Source organism: Pinus tabuliformis, chromosome 2_2, assembly GCF_031772625.1.
Source record: "Pinus tabuliformis cultivar Carrire ecotype Pingquan chromosome 2_2, CPIR1, whole genome shotgun sequence".
In the NCBI taxonomy this organism is placed as follows: domain Eukaryota; kingdom Viridiplantae; phylum Streptophyta; class Pinopsida; order Pinales; family Pinaceae; genus Pinus; species Pinus tabuliformis.
In genome coordinates, this window is record NC_142300.1 from 739,671,936 (window position 1) to 739,690,037 (window position 18,102).

General features: G+C 39.7%; 1 protein-coding gene and 1 pseudogene across 1 annotated transcript in view; both read right to left on the reverse strand.

The window, feature by feature from the left end:
* Positions 1–10,273: 10,273 nt before the first annotated feature.
* LOC149194777 (octanoyltransferase LIP2, mitochondrial pseudogene) lies at positions 10,274–11,234 on the reverse strand (annotated as a pseudogene).
* The window catches only part of LOC149194778 (E3 ubiquitin-protein ligase CSU1-like), a 286,100-nt gene continuing 279,082 nt past the window's right edge, over positions 11,085–18,102 (reverse strand). The window contains exon 4 of the mRNA XM_089405164.1: positions 11,085–11,291. Within this exon, the coding sequence (XP_089261290.1) occupies positions 11,259–11,291 (33 nt within the window). The 3' untranslated portion in view covers positions 11,085–11,258. The remainder of the gene's footprint in view (positions 11,292–18,102) is intronic.

Below are 18,102 nucleotides of genomic sequence, written 5' to 3' on the forward strand. Positions count from 1 at the left end.
GAACTTTGATCAGACGATATAACTTTTTTATACATCCTAAACCGAACTTTGAATCGACACTATAACTTTTCGTATACATCCTAAGCCATAGGTTAATTTCATTAAAACCTTTATAACAAAATTTCATTGAAATGTGCATTGTTCACCTTGGACCAAATTTCGAATGACGTATTATTGGACGAATGGAATCGAATGGTACGGTCGAATTTGGTAATTATGATACAAAGCATTTTAGATTTTTTAGAATTTGCAATTTTGAGTGTTATTTTATTTATATAAAATGGTATGAAATTGAAATCATATTTAATAATAAAATAATAGCAAAACAATTCATTCTTATGTTTTTTTTTATTTGAGAATTATTTGTTATAACCATATTAAATTGAATTTACAGCAACGAAAAAGCGACTTATATATATAATGAGGTCAAATTACATATATGGAGCCTCCAAGATGTTATCAGATACAAACAATAATCCTAAACTATGTACCCATCCAAACAACAAACATTGTATAGTCCAATAGTCAGTTGTGATGGCCCAAAAAGCTTAGCCAGATATTCAGTATACAAAAAAGTAACATATATGAGTCCTTATCTCATCTATATGAGGGCACAGATATATTCTACATATGTCATAATATAAACATAATTTCCATAGAAGTAAGAGAAAGAACGAGGGATGTGTACAAACATATATACGATAAGTTTTAATGTCAAAATATCAAAAAAACAAAACAGCCATAGTCACCCAGGGAATGGAAACATTCCGACATCGATTGTAGTGTCTCCCATCTTGACCATAATGTGCATACCATCCAGTTGTGCCAACAGACCTTCCTTTGACAATCGATCAACTTGTTGATTGAATTCCCTACCTATATGCATAATCGAGGAATTCTGGAATAAAGTCTATAGATTGTCAATTTTCCTGAGCCATCCCCTGAGTGTATGTTGTTCAATTTTAGCTTCACCCAAAACATGTTGAACAATGGATTTTGAATCACCAAAAATGTGAATTTTAGGTATATTGAGAAAGTGTGAAAACCATAACAGGCCCCATAGAGCCATAGCTTTTGCCTTTGTATTCGAACCAGTGCCGGCCTGCCAATGTACACAAAATTCTTGTTCTTTGGATATCCCAATCCAGAAACTGCATCCACATGTATTCTTTTGTGCCACCCTGTAAAAAAAACCCATCGGGTATACCATTTCCGGGCAAGTTTTCTTACATGGTTCTTGATTGGGTCCATAATCAAGTGAATAACCCATGGCATGAGAAAAGATAGAGCACTCATATATGAAATTAAAATTGTCCTTTGAGTTGTTATTTTTTTTCCTATTTTTCCATTTCCAGATCATCCAAATAGTGTAGGAGGAATACTTCTCCAATCTGACAACTCCCACCATATCATGCAATTCTGAATATTATCAAAACTGATATATGGAAGACCAATGGTAGGTGCCATTTTTTGCCATACTTGGACCATGTAAGGGCATGTGAGGAGCAAATGAGCATTATTCTCCTTTGTGTTTCTGAAGATTCCTCTTCTGAAGATTATTCCAAGTGAGACTTTTGTTGCGACAAACCAACCAAAAAAAGAGGATGATTTTGTTGGGAGTTTTTGTTTTCCAAAATCTGTAGAAATCACTTATCTCCTTATTTTGGGACTCCCTACCGCAGAGATTGTTGTATGCATCTGCCACCATAATGTCCCCCCCTTTCATCTTCCCAGACCATACAAGCTAGTGGATGTTGTCCTCACGACAGATGCCAATGAAGTTCACGTGGGTGTGGGTCCGTTCCCATATCACCGCCAAATGGCCATCCAAGCCTAGCTCGCTAACCCCCTTCCAAGAAGGACATGGACCCCTCCATGAGTCAATGACTTGGCTCCAGAAAAAAAATCCCACAACCATTTAAAAAACTGATAAAAGCCTCTGGTATGTGGTGATCCTCCCCATAGCCCAGTAAGTGATCAGATCCAATAATAATGTTGTTTCCCAACCCCAAAGGTTCTGCAATTTTTTTATTATCTATCTTCCTGAAACTATTCCAGATGGCCGAACCTGTTGGGATGCCAATGGATCTTCTGTGATACCATATCTGGAAATCTTGGTCCTTTTGGTATTTGTGTCTGATGATCTTACCCCATGACCCTTCACCAAAGATCCCCCTCCATAGTGATTTGAGCAATAACGCCCAACCAAAGCGTCTCATGTTCATAATACCCCATCCTCCCATACGCTTTGGGAATGAGATTTGTGACATCTTAGCCAAATGGAATTTAGATTTGTCCCTGCTACCAGACCATATAAACTTAGCCATAATCCTCTCAAGGCATTTCACAATGGTTATGGGAATATGATAGAGATGTGCCCAGTATACATTCAACTGCAACAGAACCGTTTTAACCAGGATGATACAACCTCCCAATGGTAGGCATCTATATTCCTAGCCTGATATTCTTTTGAAAAATCGATCAGCAATCCACATCCAATCTACCACCTTATATCCACATGGCTTGATATGGAAACCTAGGTATTTCATACCGTTTATCATTTGGTCCACAGCCACCCCAAAAAGACCTTTTATATACTCAACAGTCTCCATATCACACATATTATGATATATAATAGATTTCTGGAGATTCATATAAAGCCTAGTTGCACTTGCAAATTTTGAAAATATGTGAAATAAATACAGCCAAGAAAAACGATTAAGCATTCCCATAATAAGAACATTGTCCACAAAAGAACTATGTGAAATGCCAAAAAATGACCATCAGCCACTGCTTTTTTGATATGGAGGCTCAAACCATCCATCGATAGGATAAATAGGAGCGGCGACAGTGAGCATCCCTGGCGAAGACCCCTTCTGGATCTAAAGAAATTCGTGGGATATTCACTGATGATGACAACATAATTGATGTTTGTGACGTAGGCCATAATCCACTCCACTACCTTGGGATGTATAACAATTTTATGTAGGACTAGTCTGAGATATCCCCAATCCAGGCAGTCATATGCCTTTTGCAAATCCACCTTCATAATGGTAGCATCTTGCTTTTTAGTGTGAATCGAGTGTATGCACTTTTGGGCAATGGAAATGGAATCATGGATTTGCCGATTTTGAAGAAACTCGAATTTCTCTGGGGTGATATAGCGGGACAATGTACTCTTCAATCGAGTCGCAATTGTTTTGGAGATGACCTTGTAAATGATGTTGTACAGAGATATGGGCCGGAAATCAGAGAAAGTCTCTGCATGGCACTTTTTTGGAATGAGAGTAATGTAGGTGGAGTTTATGTGCGGGTGTATATACCCCTGTGTTCTTGACTCCTCGATTGTGTCAAGAAGGCCCTATTTGAACAATTCAAAAAAATGGGAGAAGAGCTCCATCGCCCACCCATCCGGCCTCGGTCTTTTATCGCCCTTAAATGATTTTAACACTTCCAAAAGCTCATCCTCAGTGACAGCTTTGAAGAGTTCAGAATTTGCATTTGCATCAAACATATTAGGATATAATTCCACACCCCAATTCAAATCCTCAGCATATATCTCATTTTCCCGACTATAAGCTCCCTGAAAATGTGAGACAACAGCTTTACAAATATCAGATTGCGTCAGACACGAATTCCCATCGGCATCTTGAATCTTCCATATAGTATTAATTTTACGTATGTGATTAGCAAATATGTGGAAGAATTTTGTGTTGTGGTCCCCCTCCTGGATCCAAATGGCCCTACTCTTGAGGTGCCAGGTGGATTCGACAATAGATAGAATGTGCTTCCTCTTTAGTTCCAGTTCTTTGATACGGCTACGTGTGGCCTCCGGGAGATCATGAGAAGCCATCTAGGATCCAATGGAATCCAATTCTCCAATGATGTCTTGTAATTCCTTGTTCAAAGCATATTTCTTCCTCTTCTGCCATGCTATTACTTCCCCGCGGAGTAAACCAAGCTTATCCAACAAATGTTCCATGTGGGATAGCCGTCGATCCACATCTCGTGCCCAAACAAAGCGCACAAGATCATTAAAGTTCGGGTCTTCCAACCATACCCAGTTGAATTTAAAAGTGATGTCGTTCCTGTACTCCCCTCGGTGCCATTTTAACAAAATGGGCCGATGATCAGAGATGTGACTGTTGATCACCACATATTGCACATTGCCCAGGCGCTCCACAACTTGTTCATGCATAATAAATCGGTCCAGTCTCTTCGCAATGTATGTCGTCCCCGCCCGACCATTGTCCCAGGTAGGAACCACTTTTGGTGGACAAATATCCACAAAATTGGACTCCATGATAATATCTCTGATCACATCCGCCATTGGGTCGATTTTCCTGGAGAGTCCCCATACCTCATCCAGGCCAATCGTGCAGTTCATGTCCCCCGCAATGATGAGAGACACCATCTCAAAGATCCCAGATGAGATCAATTTGTCCCAAAAAACAGGTTTATTCTTGTATGGAGCATACATGTTGAGGATATGTATGCGTCCGGAGAGACCTCTAATATAACCATCAAGAAGGATACTGACAATACATGAAAAAGCCCTGACCCTGACCCATCGAGGGTCCCATAGAGCCACCAGACCACCCAATAAAACAACAGCATCAGTGGCAACCATATGCCACATCGAGATCATCTTTCTGAAATATTTAATAGCAATTGGAACCGAGTGCATGGTCTCTTGCAAGAGAATGATATATGGTCTGAACGAAGAAAAGAGTTGTTTGAGAGCCAGGTATTTCGGGTCGGCCCCTAGTCCCCGAATATTAAGGGATACTACAAAGGTCATGAGAAACCCTAAGCGGGCTTCTCTGCTCCAAGGGCCCGAGAGGAATTAGCAGCAACAATAGGAACCTCAACAAGAGTGTGGTCATATAGTGAAGTGAAAGGGTTTGACCAAAACACCCACAGAAATGTTGACTGTCCTGGTTATGCTTTCTTCAGACAATGATATTCCTTGTGGAGGTAGGGCTGATATGAGGGGATGTGGATCCAGAAGGTTTATGGATGGTAAGGGTATGGAGGTCGAGGGTCTTTCTATGGAGCAGAAAATCCAAATCACTACCCACAGAATTTGTAGGTGAAGCAAGAGGCGAATTTGGAGGAGTGAGACTTTTCCGACAACCCTGAGAGGGTCGAGTGTAATGGGAAGGAGATGGAGCAGGTGCATAAATGATGTGTGAGGATGAAGGCACGTCATGTGACGTGGACAAGATAGGAAAATTCTTGCGCAAAAAGGCATTCCCAAGAGGTGATGAGGGAATATTCGGGGAGGGTGATTTTTTCCTTGAATGTACAAGCTCGTAAGATGACAGTGGAGATGAGGGAATAGTGATGGGGGAGGGTCCATTATGTAATGATCAGAAAGTAGAGGGTTGTAAAGTAAAAGGATCATATGAAGTACGTGGAGAAATCCGAGAGATGTTGCCATGTTGTGTCATCCCACCCTTGGAGCCATATACGCGATCATCAACTAGGGACAACCCAGATGAACCAAAACAATTCCACGCTTGTGTCGTGCGCCTACCACCCCGGCGACGATTGCACTGGGCCAGAAGGTGACCAGTGCAATGACAGTAAGAGCACCGGAAAGTCACCCCCCAAAAATCTAGATGCTGGGTTAAATTTGTATCTCCCCAGTTCAGAGCAATATGGTCAGGAAAGCCACCTTTGTATTCTTTTTCTATTAGGATCCAGGCAACCCGCCTGTCTTGCGCCCCTGGACATCTAGGATCCACGTAAACAAACTTGCCAATCACATTGCCTATATCCATGAAAACCGGCTTAGTCCAAAGCTCAATAGGCAACCTCAACAATTTAACCCAAATAAGCTTATTCTGAGGTGTATCTTTCAGTGGATTAAACCTAATATACCAGGCATGGAGCGCAATTAAACTTATGTCCTTAATCCATGGGATAGCCTTTATTTTCATGAGGTCCTCCTGGCTGAGGAAATGAAAACTGTACCACCCCCGAAGCAGACGAACCACCGTAAGCATATATCTAAGCAAGGATTTCCATTTAGAATCCACCCAGGAACGCATCTTAGCATCACTAAAGTCCGCAAAGTGCCACTTATCGACTAGCGCTCACTTCTGAAGACTGGAAATACGATCAACCAACACCGTGTTATCGAAAACTAGAGAAGGTGGTAGGAATGAAATTTTAATAGATCTGTGGCCACGCCTAGATCGACGTCCAAAGTCCCCGTGGTGATCAACATGATGATCAAGGGCCACATGCGCACCACTTGTCACGTGAACACCATCATGTCCGGAGTGCCAAGTAGGCACATCCCGTGTGCCACCCCAACGACCCAAATCAGAAGAAAGGCAGCAATTAGTCTCGGTCTCCACGGTGGCACAAATAAATGCCTCCTGTGCTGGACGTGTCAGAGTCCAGCACATCCATACCACCCGAGTAATAAAGTAGACAATACCAAAAACGTGTTGGGATGTGATGCAGGACATTCTAGTTAAGAAAGGTGGCAGAAGGTAGATAATCCTTAATGAAAAGCACTCAGAGAATGTCCGCCAAACACCTAGGGATCAGGAAAAGTACAAACCCAAAGGAGGACAGAACAGAGAATAAAACCCACATTCAGCCGGTAGAGATAGTACCGCCACTAGCGCTAATTCCAAAACCGGATCTAGAATTAAAAAAGGAAAATATTAAAAGAACCCCGATTTGACCACAAGTACATGAACCCCACGTCACGTGAACATTCAAATAAGAAAGCATGCGAGTAATGGGTAGTAGAAAGATATCCCATCCAAAGTGCATAAGCACCCACCCCCCAGAGGAATTTTGAAGTATACCGGAAATGTAAAAAAACCGACACTGGAAAAACCAGAGATCCAAACTAGTTCCCAGACGATTCAGAATTGTGGGAGAAAACATGAAGCAAATCAGATCAAGTGACATAGAAATCAGAGAGGAATTATAGTTCGTCACAACAACAACAACAGCAACATCGCATACATGTCCACCACCGATTGCAAATGCGGATTCCAAAATATTTGCAGGGGCAGGAAATGAGAAACGAGTTAATCCACCGATGCCAGAGAGAATTGGAACTGATAAGATACAGGCATGAACCTTCCCCATAGTTAATTGGAGGAAATAACAGATTTGTAATCTCAGTTCCGATAGACATTAGTCATCTTTGACATATGAAGTAAATGGGTCATATAGATACAGAAAAGTATGTAGAAAGAAAGAGATATAATCAGCAGAATGTGAAAGAGCTCCGACTGGAAAAGTCCAGAGATAGACATATTACCCCTCCCCAAATCAGTATAACCCATTGAATATACCCATATGAGACCCAAAAATTTAAGAGCAAGACCACTATAACATTACAAAAGGAAACCCGTTATGAACATTTCCAATAACATATGCCCAGATCGCATATACAGTAGCTTAAAAGCAAGACTGAGACACCCCCTAAAAAATCCCAGCTGATATCCTATGGGACCTATACAAGTGCTTCAGTGGTAGACAAACCAATGCCCCCCATACTTGAATGAATGGTAGCCACCTTTAGTGTACAATTGTCCAGACGCTTCTGTGTCTGCTAGTCTTCCCTTGAAGACCTTCGTGGGTGAGTCTCCTCACCAGCGAGATCACAGTTAACCAAATTCCAACCCCAAGATCAGGGAAATCCAAAGGTTATGGATTTGTGCATTTTGAGCAAGACGAAGCAACCGATTGTATGACCAGATTAGAGACAATAAATGAAATGTACAGTGACGATTGTATGACCCAGTGTCGAAAATATCAGTATCGGCAAAATATCGGCGAGGGTCCAGAAGACATCTTGGCAATATTGACGAGGGTCCAGAAAACATCTTCTCAGCTATATCGGCAAAAATATCGGAAATTATCGGCATATATAGGCAAGCATAAAAAATAAAATTTTGAAATTTTTAAACATAGCCAATATTTTGCCGATATTTTGAAACTATCGCGATATTTTCTCGGCAATATATCGTTTTGCCAAAAATATCGTGATATTTTCAAATATTGTCGATATATTGCCGATATTATCAACAGTGGTATGCCCAGATTAGAGACACAATAAATCGACCCATTATAACTCGTGATAACAGATTCACATTAGGAAAATTGAGATTAGGGAAAATTCAATAAATCAACCCATTCGAACCCGTGATAACGAGATGTACAGTGGGAAAACTCTATATTAAATTAAATTTAATTAATAAAACAACTAAAAATATATTATGATTAATTAAATCAATATTAAATTTAAAATAGACGATTAAATGATTTTGAGAAAAACACAATAAGATTTTGAAAAAAAACAAATTTATTAAAAACACCTCCAACCTCACGTGCATACTCTTCCAAGCTTCAAGTAGGATTTGTTCCAGATGGAAGTGCTATATCCCAAATTTTAACATTGTCATTACCACTGGCTTAAACAACCAAATTTTTATTAATCTCAGACCATATAAAATCATAAAGCGCACCAACTCAATCAAAGACACAAACCTCAACGATCCCATCAGGAATAAGTCCTGGCATTTCTTTCACACATCAAAAACACCTCAAAATACTTCAGTTCTTCACTCCATGGATAGCAACGATGTAAACTATAGACGATTCTAAAGCTTGGGTCAAGGTGCCAGAGGGAGTGGGATCATGATGGCCTATCAACTTTTTAGGAAGTGTGTGGCCACACTTATGTTAATAAATCCAATTTATCTAAACCTGGATATGTGAAGTTCTAAAATGCATATGACAAGTTCACACAAATGACTAACATATCAAATTTGGAACTTGAGATATGCAATCTTGAAGTCTATGTTTAGACTAGACTTGGACATTTTAAAAACATTAATTATATGTTGTCTTTCTTAATAGATTATCCCAACAAGTTTTTAGTAACTATTGGGATTGTACAAAATTCCAACCCTCCACAAATTTTAACTAGAGATAATTATGGGTGTTATAAGACATTGAACTATACAACAAATTAAACCTACAAAATCAAATTGACATGAATCATCTAAATAAAAGATCAATTGCATTTGGGGTTCAAAAATAAAAATATTTTACCAAAATTGTTATGTGTTCCAAAAATCAAGTATCTTAAAATGTTATACCTTGAAAAAAATTGACTTGAAAAATGAAAAAACCCAAAGAGAAAACAGTAGAAAGGGATACCTGTGCATGAAGAAATCAAAGATCGAGTTTGGAAACATACTATTATGATAATGCATTGATGCTCACGTACTTAACCGTGTTTAGATATTTGAAGAAGAAATGATAACAATCTGCTCACAAAACCATCTGAACCATTCATAATAAACCAAGCTCTTTAATTTTCAATTTGCATTAACAAAATAAATCATGTTTTGACAATGAAAGCATACCTTAATTTTAAAAAATTGTGTCATATCCTCCTCTCGTTCCATTTCTACACAATACCCACAATGCCAAAAACATTAGGCAGAGCCGCGGAGGCTTTTCAGAGATCTCAATCGGCAACAACCACAATGTGAACATCAGTGAGCACCTTTACTTGTAGATAACATAGTGTAAAATCAATCAATACAAAACCTGCAAGCATGGAGGGATATTTTGTTGAAATTTAAATAGACTACACGTCAGATTTAAAAGGTAAGGCTATGTCTTCTTTCGACTTCTGAGTTTCCACAATTATAAATGGTGCATATTTGTATTTGATCATATGCATGTGTGTCTCATTAAATTAAATGTTGGTAGGGGAGATCTTAAAAACATGGCATAGTTTATTTTATAATTAGGTTGAGCTTATGTTCGGTTAAGTTCTAATGTTAATGTTGGGCTATTGTGGGCAGCTATTGTCTTGAAATTGATTTAAATTAAATGGATAATTTATTTTTCTACAAATAACTTCCATCTTTAAGTTTTCCATATTAGATTTAAACCTAAACCGAACATAAGAAACTAATTAATATACACAAATTTAAAAAACAAATTCTATAAATCTCATAAATGCACACCTCATAGTTATACTACAAAATTCTATATATAACAGGATTTACGAGATTCCATATACAGAAGGATTCAAGAGTGCTAATTATGATCCTAGCTTGGAACATTTAATGCTGCATTTCTGGATGTTTAAACGTTGGTAATGGATACATTAATAAAAGTGTAGTCTAAACATTATGATTCTAGTTGCGGAGGGTTGCTGGATGTTTACACGCTGGTAATGGACGTATAAAGAAAAGCATAGTGTAAACATTCTAGTTTTTAAAATTTTCATGGATATTACATTTGAAGTTTAGCTCAAGTCTCATATCTCAATATCTCTCCACAGGAACACAGAAATATGTCCAGATCAGTATGTAGCTGACAGATGGACCAGACTTTACACTAGAGAGTAAAATACACGGATAGAGCTACAAAAATATCTTTAAGTCAAATTCAACAATAACTTCCCATAAGTAAACTAGCAACAAAGAAATTAAAATGGCATGAAATATAAATGTAGGCTATGTTCATTATTTAACATCTTCAACATCCCGTGATAGAAAGTTAGTCTCTTTATATGTAACATCCTGAATGCCAAAGACATCGATGAAGCAGTCAACAAGGGAATCTGTAATCACATTCTCTTCTGGAAGTGTCATCTGAGATTCTTTTCTAAGAGATGTTACTTCTTTGTCAGGGATTCCACAAGGTACAATATGAGAGAAAAAAGTCAAATCTGGATTGATATTGAATGCCAGACCATGAGATGTTATTCCTGATGATATCCTTACACCAATAGCCCCTATCTTTCTGTTTGAAACCCAAACTCCAGTTTCTCCTTTCATGCCACGCTGAGCTTGAATCCCATACACAGAAGCTAATTTGATCATAGTGTCCTCTAAATTTTCCACATACCTCCTAGCACCAAGTCCAGATTCTCTAAGAGAAATGATAGGATACAAAATCGCCTGATGTGGTCCATGAAATGTCACATCTCCTCCCCTTTCAGTATAATGTAACTCAGCACCCATGTTTTCGAGATCAGTTTGAGAAACTAGCAAATTATGATCTGTCCTCCGCTTTCCAAGTGTGTAAGTGGGTGGATGCTGCAAACATAAAAGTGCATCTGGAATGATTCCCATCTGTCTCTTCTTAACTAGTTCTTCTTGGAGTTTTAGTGCATTTGAATATTTAACTATGCCCATTTTCCAGACTTCCAGGCCCCCTCTTAGTTTCATAGTTCCTCTTTTTATCCTTTTATCTTATTCTAAGCAGGTAAAACATTTATTTATGCCCTGCAAGAAAGACCACAGACATAGAAGTATGCAAGTTAAGCATTCCAATCTTTACTAAAGATGTAAGGAATTGTATAATGCAATCAAAACATCAACTATCCAAAAGCAAAACAAACATGAAGCACTACCACGCAGAATAAGACCATAGATACAGAATAATGAAAGTTAATAATTCCAATCGGTATTAAAGCTGTAACGAATTGTATAATGTAATCAATACATCAACTATCCAAAAAGCAAAACAACTATAATGCAATCAATACATCAGCTATCCAAAAGCAAAACAACTATAATGCAATCAATACATCAACTATCCAAAAGCAAAACAAATATGAAGCAATATTATCCACAATTCTATTGAGCTTATGTGGTTAAATTTTCTCTTGAGGCCACGTGCTAATGTATTGATGGCTTCATTGAGCCTGCACATGGGTAACTAACCCAATTATTGTAATTCATTTGGCTCTCTGGGCTAAGGTTGACCTAATCAAGCTCTTGGAGCTAGTACCAAGGCTGCGGGGGAATGCTGCCCCCCACCCTCTCGAATCCGCTCCCAATGCGCAATCCACTCGGGAGCGGATCTAGAAAGACCTCAGGAGTGCGCTCCCTAAAAAAAATTCCGCTCCTTGGTTTTTCGGGAGCAGTCAGGGATCGCTCCTTTACTACTCCTGGAGCGATTTTTTTAAGTTGGGGAGAGATCGCTCCCGACAACTCCCCGCAGCGAGAATCACGCGGCCGGTTTTTGGAGGGAGGGGAGGGACCAAAAGAAATAAAAGGCCTCCTCCCCTCCCACAATGCACCATTTGCAAGAGGGCAAGAGGGCTTTTGGAATTGGAGCTTGAGTTAAGGAGGAAGATTGAGAGGGTTGCTTAGGAGCTTGAGGAGTTTGCAAGGGAGATTGGAGCTTGGGATTGAAGGCACCATTGGAGAGCCAAAGAGGTAGGGTCTAGACTATAATCTAGCATTTGTGTCTTTTATATGTTCATTGTTGAAAGATGTTTTCTTCTCTTTTTTCCATTCCCATTCCTCCATTTTATTGCGGGCAAGAAACTATAACTCCACCAAAGTTCAAAACTTCAAACATCATGGCCATATGGCTTAGTATTCTCTTGATGTTGGTTCCTTTTTTTGTTATGATGATGTTGGGGAGTAGAAGAAAGAGGAGTGGTGAAGAGGATGAAGTGGGCAGTAGTGGATTTGAAAACCTTGGAGAGGTGGAGTACCAAGAGGAAGAGGAAGAGGAAAATGAGAGGGGAGATGATGAGGGAAAAAACCAAAGTAGACCAAACCCCCTTGGGGAAATATGTTACTAGGCTTTCAGGAGGTAAAGGGGGTGGGACCACTAACTTTACATGCCCCCATTGCAAAATCACTTAAACGGGTTCATACACCTGTGTCACAAAGCATCTCTGTGGGAAAATGGCATGGGATGGAAATAAACAAATAGGAATCAAAACTCGTGGAAGTGTGTCACAACAACAAAGAACCAAATACATAAGGGAAGAGGAGGAAGCCCAATACAAATCTAAAACATCAAAGGGTGACTTTGAACATGACACCACTAGCTCACAATCACATAGACTAAGAACTCCATCAGCATCCACCCATAGTAGTGGATATGGAGGCATAGGCACAGACATCCCTTTAAGGCGTAGAACCATATCAGATTTCCTTGATCAAGGGTGTAGGGATGATTTGGATGCAAAAATTTACCGATTTCTCTATGCATGTGGGATATCATTCAATGTTCATTGCTCACCTTATTGGCATGAAATGGTTGGCACCATCAATGATGCCCCTAAAGGATACAGGAGCCCCTAGGTATGACAAGGCTAGAACCGTGAGACTTGATCATGAAAAAAGCCAAAATAACACATGCTTTGGGTAAATTGACAAGTTCTTGGAATGACCATGGGGTATCCCTTGTATTTGATGGTTGGACAAATGTAAAAGGAAATCCATTGACAAGTGTTCCTGTTGTGTCTGCTAATGGTGCAGTCTTCCTTTCAACAAATGATTACTCAGAAAAGTTCAAGACCACCATCAATATTGCAGAACTATTACTTCAAACAATTGAAAGTATTGGGCCATACAATGTCATCCAAGTCATCACTAATATGCTTCTCATTTTAAGGCAATAGGAGCAATCATTGAGGATTAATACCAGTGTTGCAAAAATCGTGATTTTTTTGACATGGCAATTTTTTCATTTTGAAAAAATCGTAAAAATCACCAAGATTTTTTCCAAAATGAAAAAATCACGATAAAAATCGCCTAAAAATCATAAAAATCGTCAAAAAATTGTGGATGCCTTAGATACTTAAAATTTTGAAAAAAATGAATTTTTTATATTTTTTTAATGTTGCCGATGTTTTGCCAATTTTTTCACGATTTTTATGATTTTTCCCAATTTTTTCCCCTCGCCAATTTAATCCTGATCGCGATTTCGCAACACTGATAAATACCACAACATATTTTGGTATGGGTGTTTGATTCACATAATGAACTTTTTTACGCATGATATTATTAAGTAAAAACAACCTCAATATAGATGGATTGATGATTTGTAAAAAAGAGGCAAGAGAATGATAAAATTTATTACCAATCATAGCAATACCCATGGGCTTTTTTGCAGTCACTCAAGGTTGGAGTCATTGAAGATTGCGAAGACTAGATTTGCTAGCTATTACCTCACCTTTTGGTGCCTTTTGAAGGTAAGAGAGTCATTGGCTAGCATGGTATCAAGTCAACACTGGTAGGTATTAAAGGACAGGGCTCCAACCGCACTTGATAGGGAAGGTTTTTCAAGAGGTGGAGGAGACCACTCTTGATGGTTTGTTTTGGGCACGTGTGAAAGATTTTTTGCAATACACCAAGCCCATTTATAACATGATTCATTTTGTAGATACAGATGCACCAATGATTGGGGAGCTGTATGAGCAGATGGACAACATGTTGGGGCAAATAAAAGATATTGTTCAGCAAAAAGATCCTAACTTGTATGATATATTTACAATTTTGTGTGTGCACGGTGGGATAAACTTAATGTTCCTCTACATGTCTTGGCATATATCCTTATGCCAAAATACTACTCTCCATCTTGGTTGGGCAAACCTACACCTGGGGATGGGGTTAGGACCAAACCCCATACAGAGCTAGATGTACAAAATGGGTATATGATAGCATTTGACAGTGAGGAGTGTGCTAGATTGTGTCTTGAACTAGGCAAATACTTCACTAGCACTAGAGTGTTTGGTTCTTTGCATGCAATGGAAGATAAAGACAAATTGGATGTTGTCACATGGTGGGAAATGTATGGCGGCCAAGGGCTTTTGGAAAAATTGGCAAAAAAAGTGCTTTAATAGGATGTAAATACTTCTTTTGCAAAGAGGTGTTGGAGCACCTATAGCTTCATTGATAATGTGAGAAGAAACAACCTCAATGAAAATTGGGCAGTAAGCTTGGTTTTTGTGCACTACAACTTGAGGTTGTTGACACATTATTGTGATCGGGCTCATGATGATGCATCATATATGACTTGGGACAACAACCCAAAAGAAAACAATTTGGAGGATGGGACTCTACATCTAGAAGAATTGGAAACATAACTTTTGAAAGATGATGATAAAGCAACACAAGCAACAACAACAACCATGCCACCCCCATCATCCACTAGCAATGCATGAGTTCCACAAGCTTTGTTGTTGCCACCTCCACCTACATCCTCACGTGAAGTTCATGTGCCTTCTAGTTCTGGTTTTTGTTAATTTTTGGTATGTTCTATGCTTAAGAGCAATTTATTTCAATTTTCTTGTTAGCCCAATATCAATATCCAATTTAGCAATCACATTAGCATGATAGTAAAATATAGATAGAACATAAACATAAACAGTAAAAGACAAGCCAAGACAAGATAACACAAGATGTGCCACCAGCCAGGGACAAACCCCAATGTGGGGAAACCCTTGATCAATTCTTCTTATATTCTTCAATAGTTCAGTAGAGAGAGAGATATTACAAATATATAAAATTGATATTTTATGACAACAGCAGCAAGGCCTTGACCAGAGAAGTCAATGTTGGTCAAACAGGATAGTAATCTTCCTCTAAGTGGCTTGGTCAAACCCAACCAACATCGGCCTTCAACAATAAGCTCAATGCACTCAAATGTTGCTCATAATACTGATATCATTTTGCTAATGATGAATGTTCTAATTAGGGCACTTGATGCAACCTTGAATTCTTATGACAGTCTTCAAACAATCACTAAGAGTGCTGAAGCATCCTTTAGGAGTTCATCAATCTAGTAGCCCTTCACATAACACAATTGCAACATCTTAGCACTGTGGTTTATTGTATTACTGGTTAGGGCAACAATCGTCAGCCCTCATCCTCCATACAATCAACAATACAAGCCTTCAAAGGCTGCGGTGCCCCAAGGTGAGACTCCACCATTGCCACACTATCCAATTCTGGCTTGATATCCTTAATGCAACCCTTAAAACAAACTTTGTTGTTGGCTATGGCTTGCGACCTAGCCCAACAACAAGTTAGGCCTACGATCCTCCATCAAACAACTTACAAACACCATAAATGCAGCAGTATCTAGCCTACAAGAACTCGGCTTGCTGTCAACACTTTCTAGCACCCAATCCGCATATGTATCTAGCCTTACGTTGATCTGTTTTGAGCCTAGATGTCTTCAACGCGTTTCTTCACTTTATGATTGTGGCTTACCAACCTTGCAAACAGTCCTTAAGGCATGTCTTAGATGGCTTCTTTCACCATGTTGTCACCTACAGCAAACTGAATTTCTACGCTGTCCTTTTTAGTCATGTTAAGGCTCTTTCTTTGCTAAGGATCAGACCTCTCTTTGCTGCGGATTATGCCTCCTCCTTGCTGCGGATTAGGGCTCTTCTTGACTGCAGTTTAGGGCCTTCCTTTTGATTGTGGCTAGGGCTTCTTGACTACGGATTAGGGCGTCCTTTTGACTGCGGATTAGGGCTCCCTTTTGTTGCGTATTGGAACTCCTCTTGACAGCAAATAGGTCTCCACTTGACTGCGGATTAAGGGATCATTTTGCTGCGTATAAGAGGCTTCTTTAGACCGCGGCTAGATCTTTCTTCTTCATGATTGCGGCTAGGGCATGGCATATGCTCCTTCATGATTGCGGCTAGGGCATGGCATCTTCTCCTTCATGACTGCGGCTAGTCTGCAATTAGGGCTCTCTTTGATGACTCTTTCCACTACGTCTTCCTTGAGAGAAGACAAACCCGAACAAGTGGAGGGAGATCATGAGATGTTGTGTGTCTCAAATGACTTGAGGTCTCCTCTATTTAAATGCAACGTTGAGGTTGAGATGGGGGTAATTTGCTTGCTGGCCGACCTTGACAAATTGTCAATAATACAAATAAATTCATATCTCCATAAATACAAGTCAGAATCGGATGATCTTTAGATCAATCCTACACCTCTTGGAGAGAGGAGCCCAAGAAAAATATCAATTGCCATAAATAAGGTGACCCACATGGAGTTTGGCCCTAGTTTCCAATTTTAACACTCCCTCTCAACTAGGAAGAACTCCATCTGTCAGTCAGTACTATCTCTACCATCAATGCATTGCTTTGCACTGATTTGTTGAACTATGAAGAAGAAGAAGTGATCAAGAATGTATCATACCATTCTCTATTTACCCGAAATCAGTCCCATAATAAAGAGAGGGTCTCATACCACTCTTACTGACCCGGAAGTCAATTCCAATTGATCCCATATCAATATAGGTCATCCTAGCATAGGGAGTACAATAGTACACGATGCGTCCATCGGTAGTACTATGGTCCCTATCCTCATTTCCCTGCTCATTGGCCAGGTGAGAGGTACTTCCCATGAGTCCCAAACTGCATGGGTAGGATGTCTCAGCAAGAGAAGGAAGAACCACTCATCCTGCCTATATATCGCCATGGGGTATCCCAGGGAAAGGCTGAACCACTCACCCTGTACACAACAAATCACTAGGGGAAGGTTGGACCACTCACCTTATGATTGTGTCTCAGCAGGAGAAGGATGAACCACTCATCATGCCTACATAGCAAACCACTAGGACAAGGTTGAACCATTCACCCTATGGTTGCTCATCGCTCCAATAAGTACTCCATGCCCCCTGAAGCTCCCAGAGCTCAATATCTATATCATACAGGATCATCAGGAGAGGGTCTCTCCACGACTCCTAGTCATTCTCGGAAAGTCAAGAATTTGACCTTTCCCAGGGGCTTCGTCAGAATATCGGCGACCTTCTCATCAGTCCCAATGTGATGGAACCTTATTGCTCCTCGTTGTACCATATCCCGGATAAAGTGGTACCTGATGTCTATGTGCTTGGAGCGATCATGAAATACAGGATTCTCTGATAATCGGATCCCACTCTGGTTGTCGTAAAGGATCATGGTGGTATCCAGCACATATCCAAACAGCTCATTGAAGATCTTCCTCAACTAGACAGCTTCACAAGAGGCCATACTCGCAACTATTTATTCAGCCTTAGCGGTGCTCAAAGCAACCAACTTCTGCTTCCTGCTCATCCAAGATATCGAAGTAGAACCCAAATAGAAACAACACCCATAAGTGCTCTTGCGATCCACCACGTTGCCTGCCCAATCAACATCAGAAAAACCATGCAGCCTCACATCTCCGGCAGTGTAACTCAGTCCATGAGTGATTGTGCCCCGAAGATATCTCAAAAGATTCTTGGCACCAATCCAATGTGTGTGATGAGGCTCAACCACATATTGGCTCAACGTGTTAACTGCAAAAC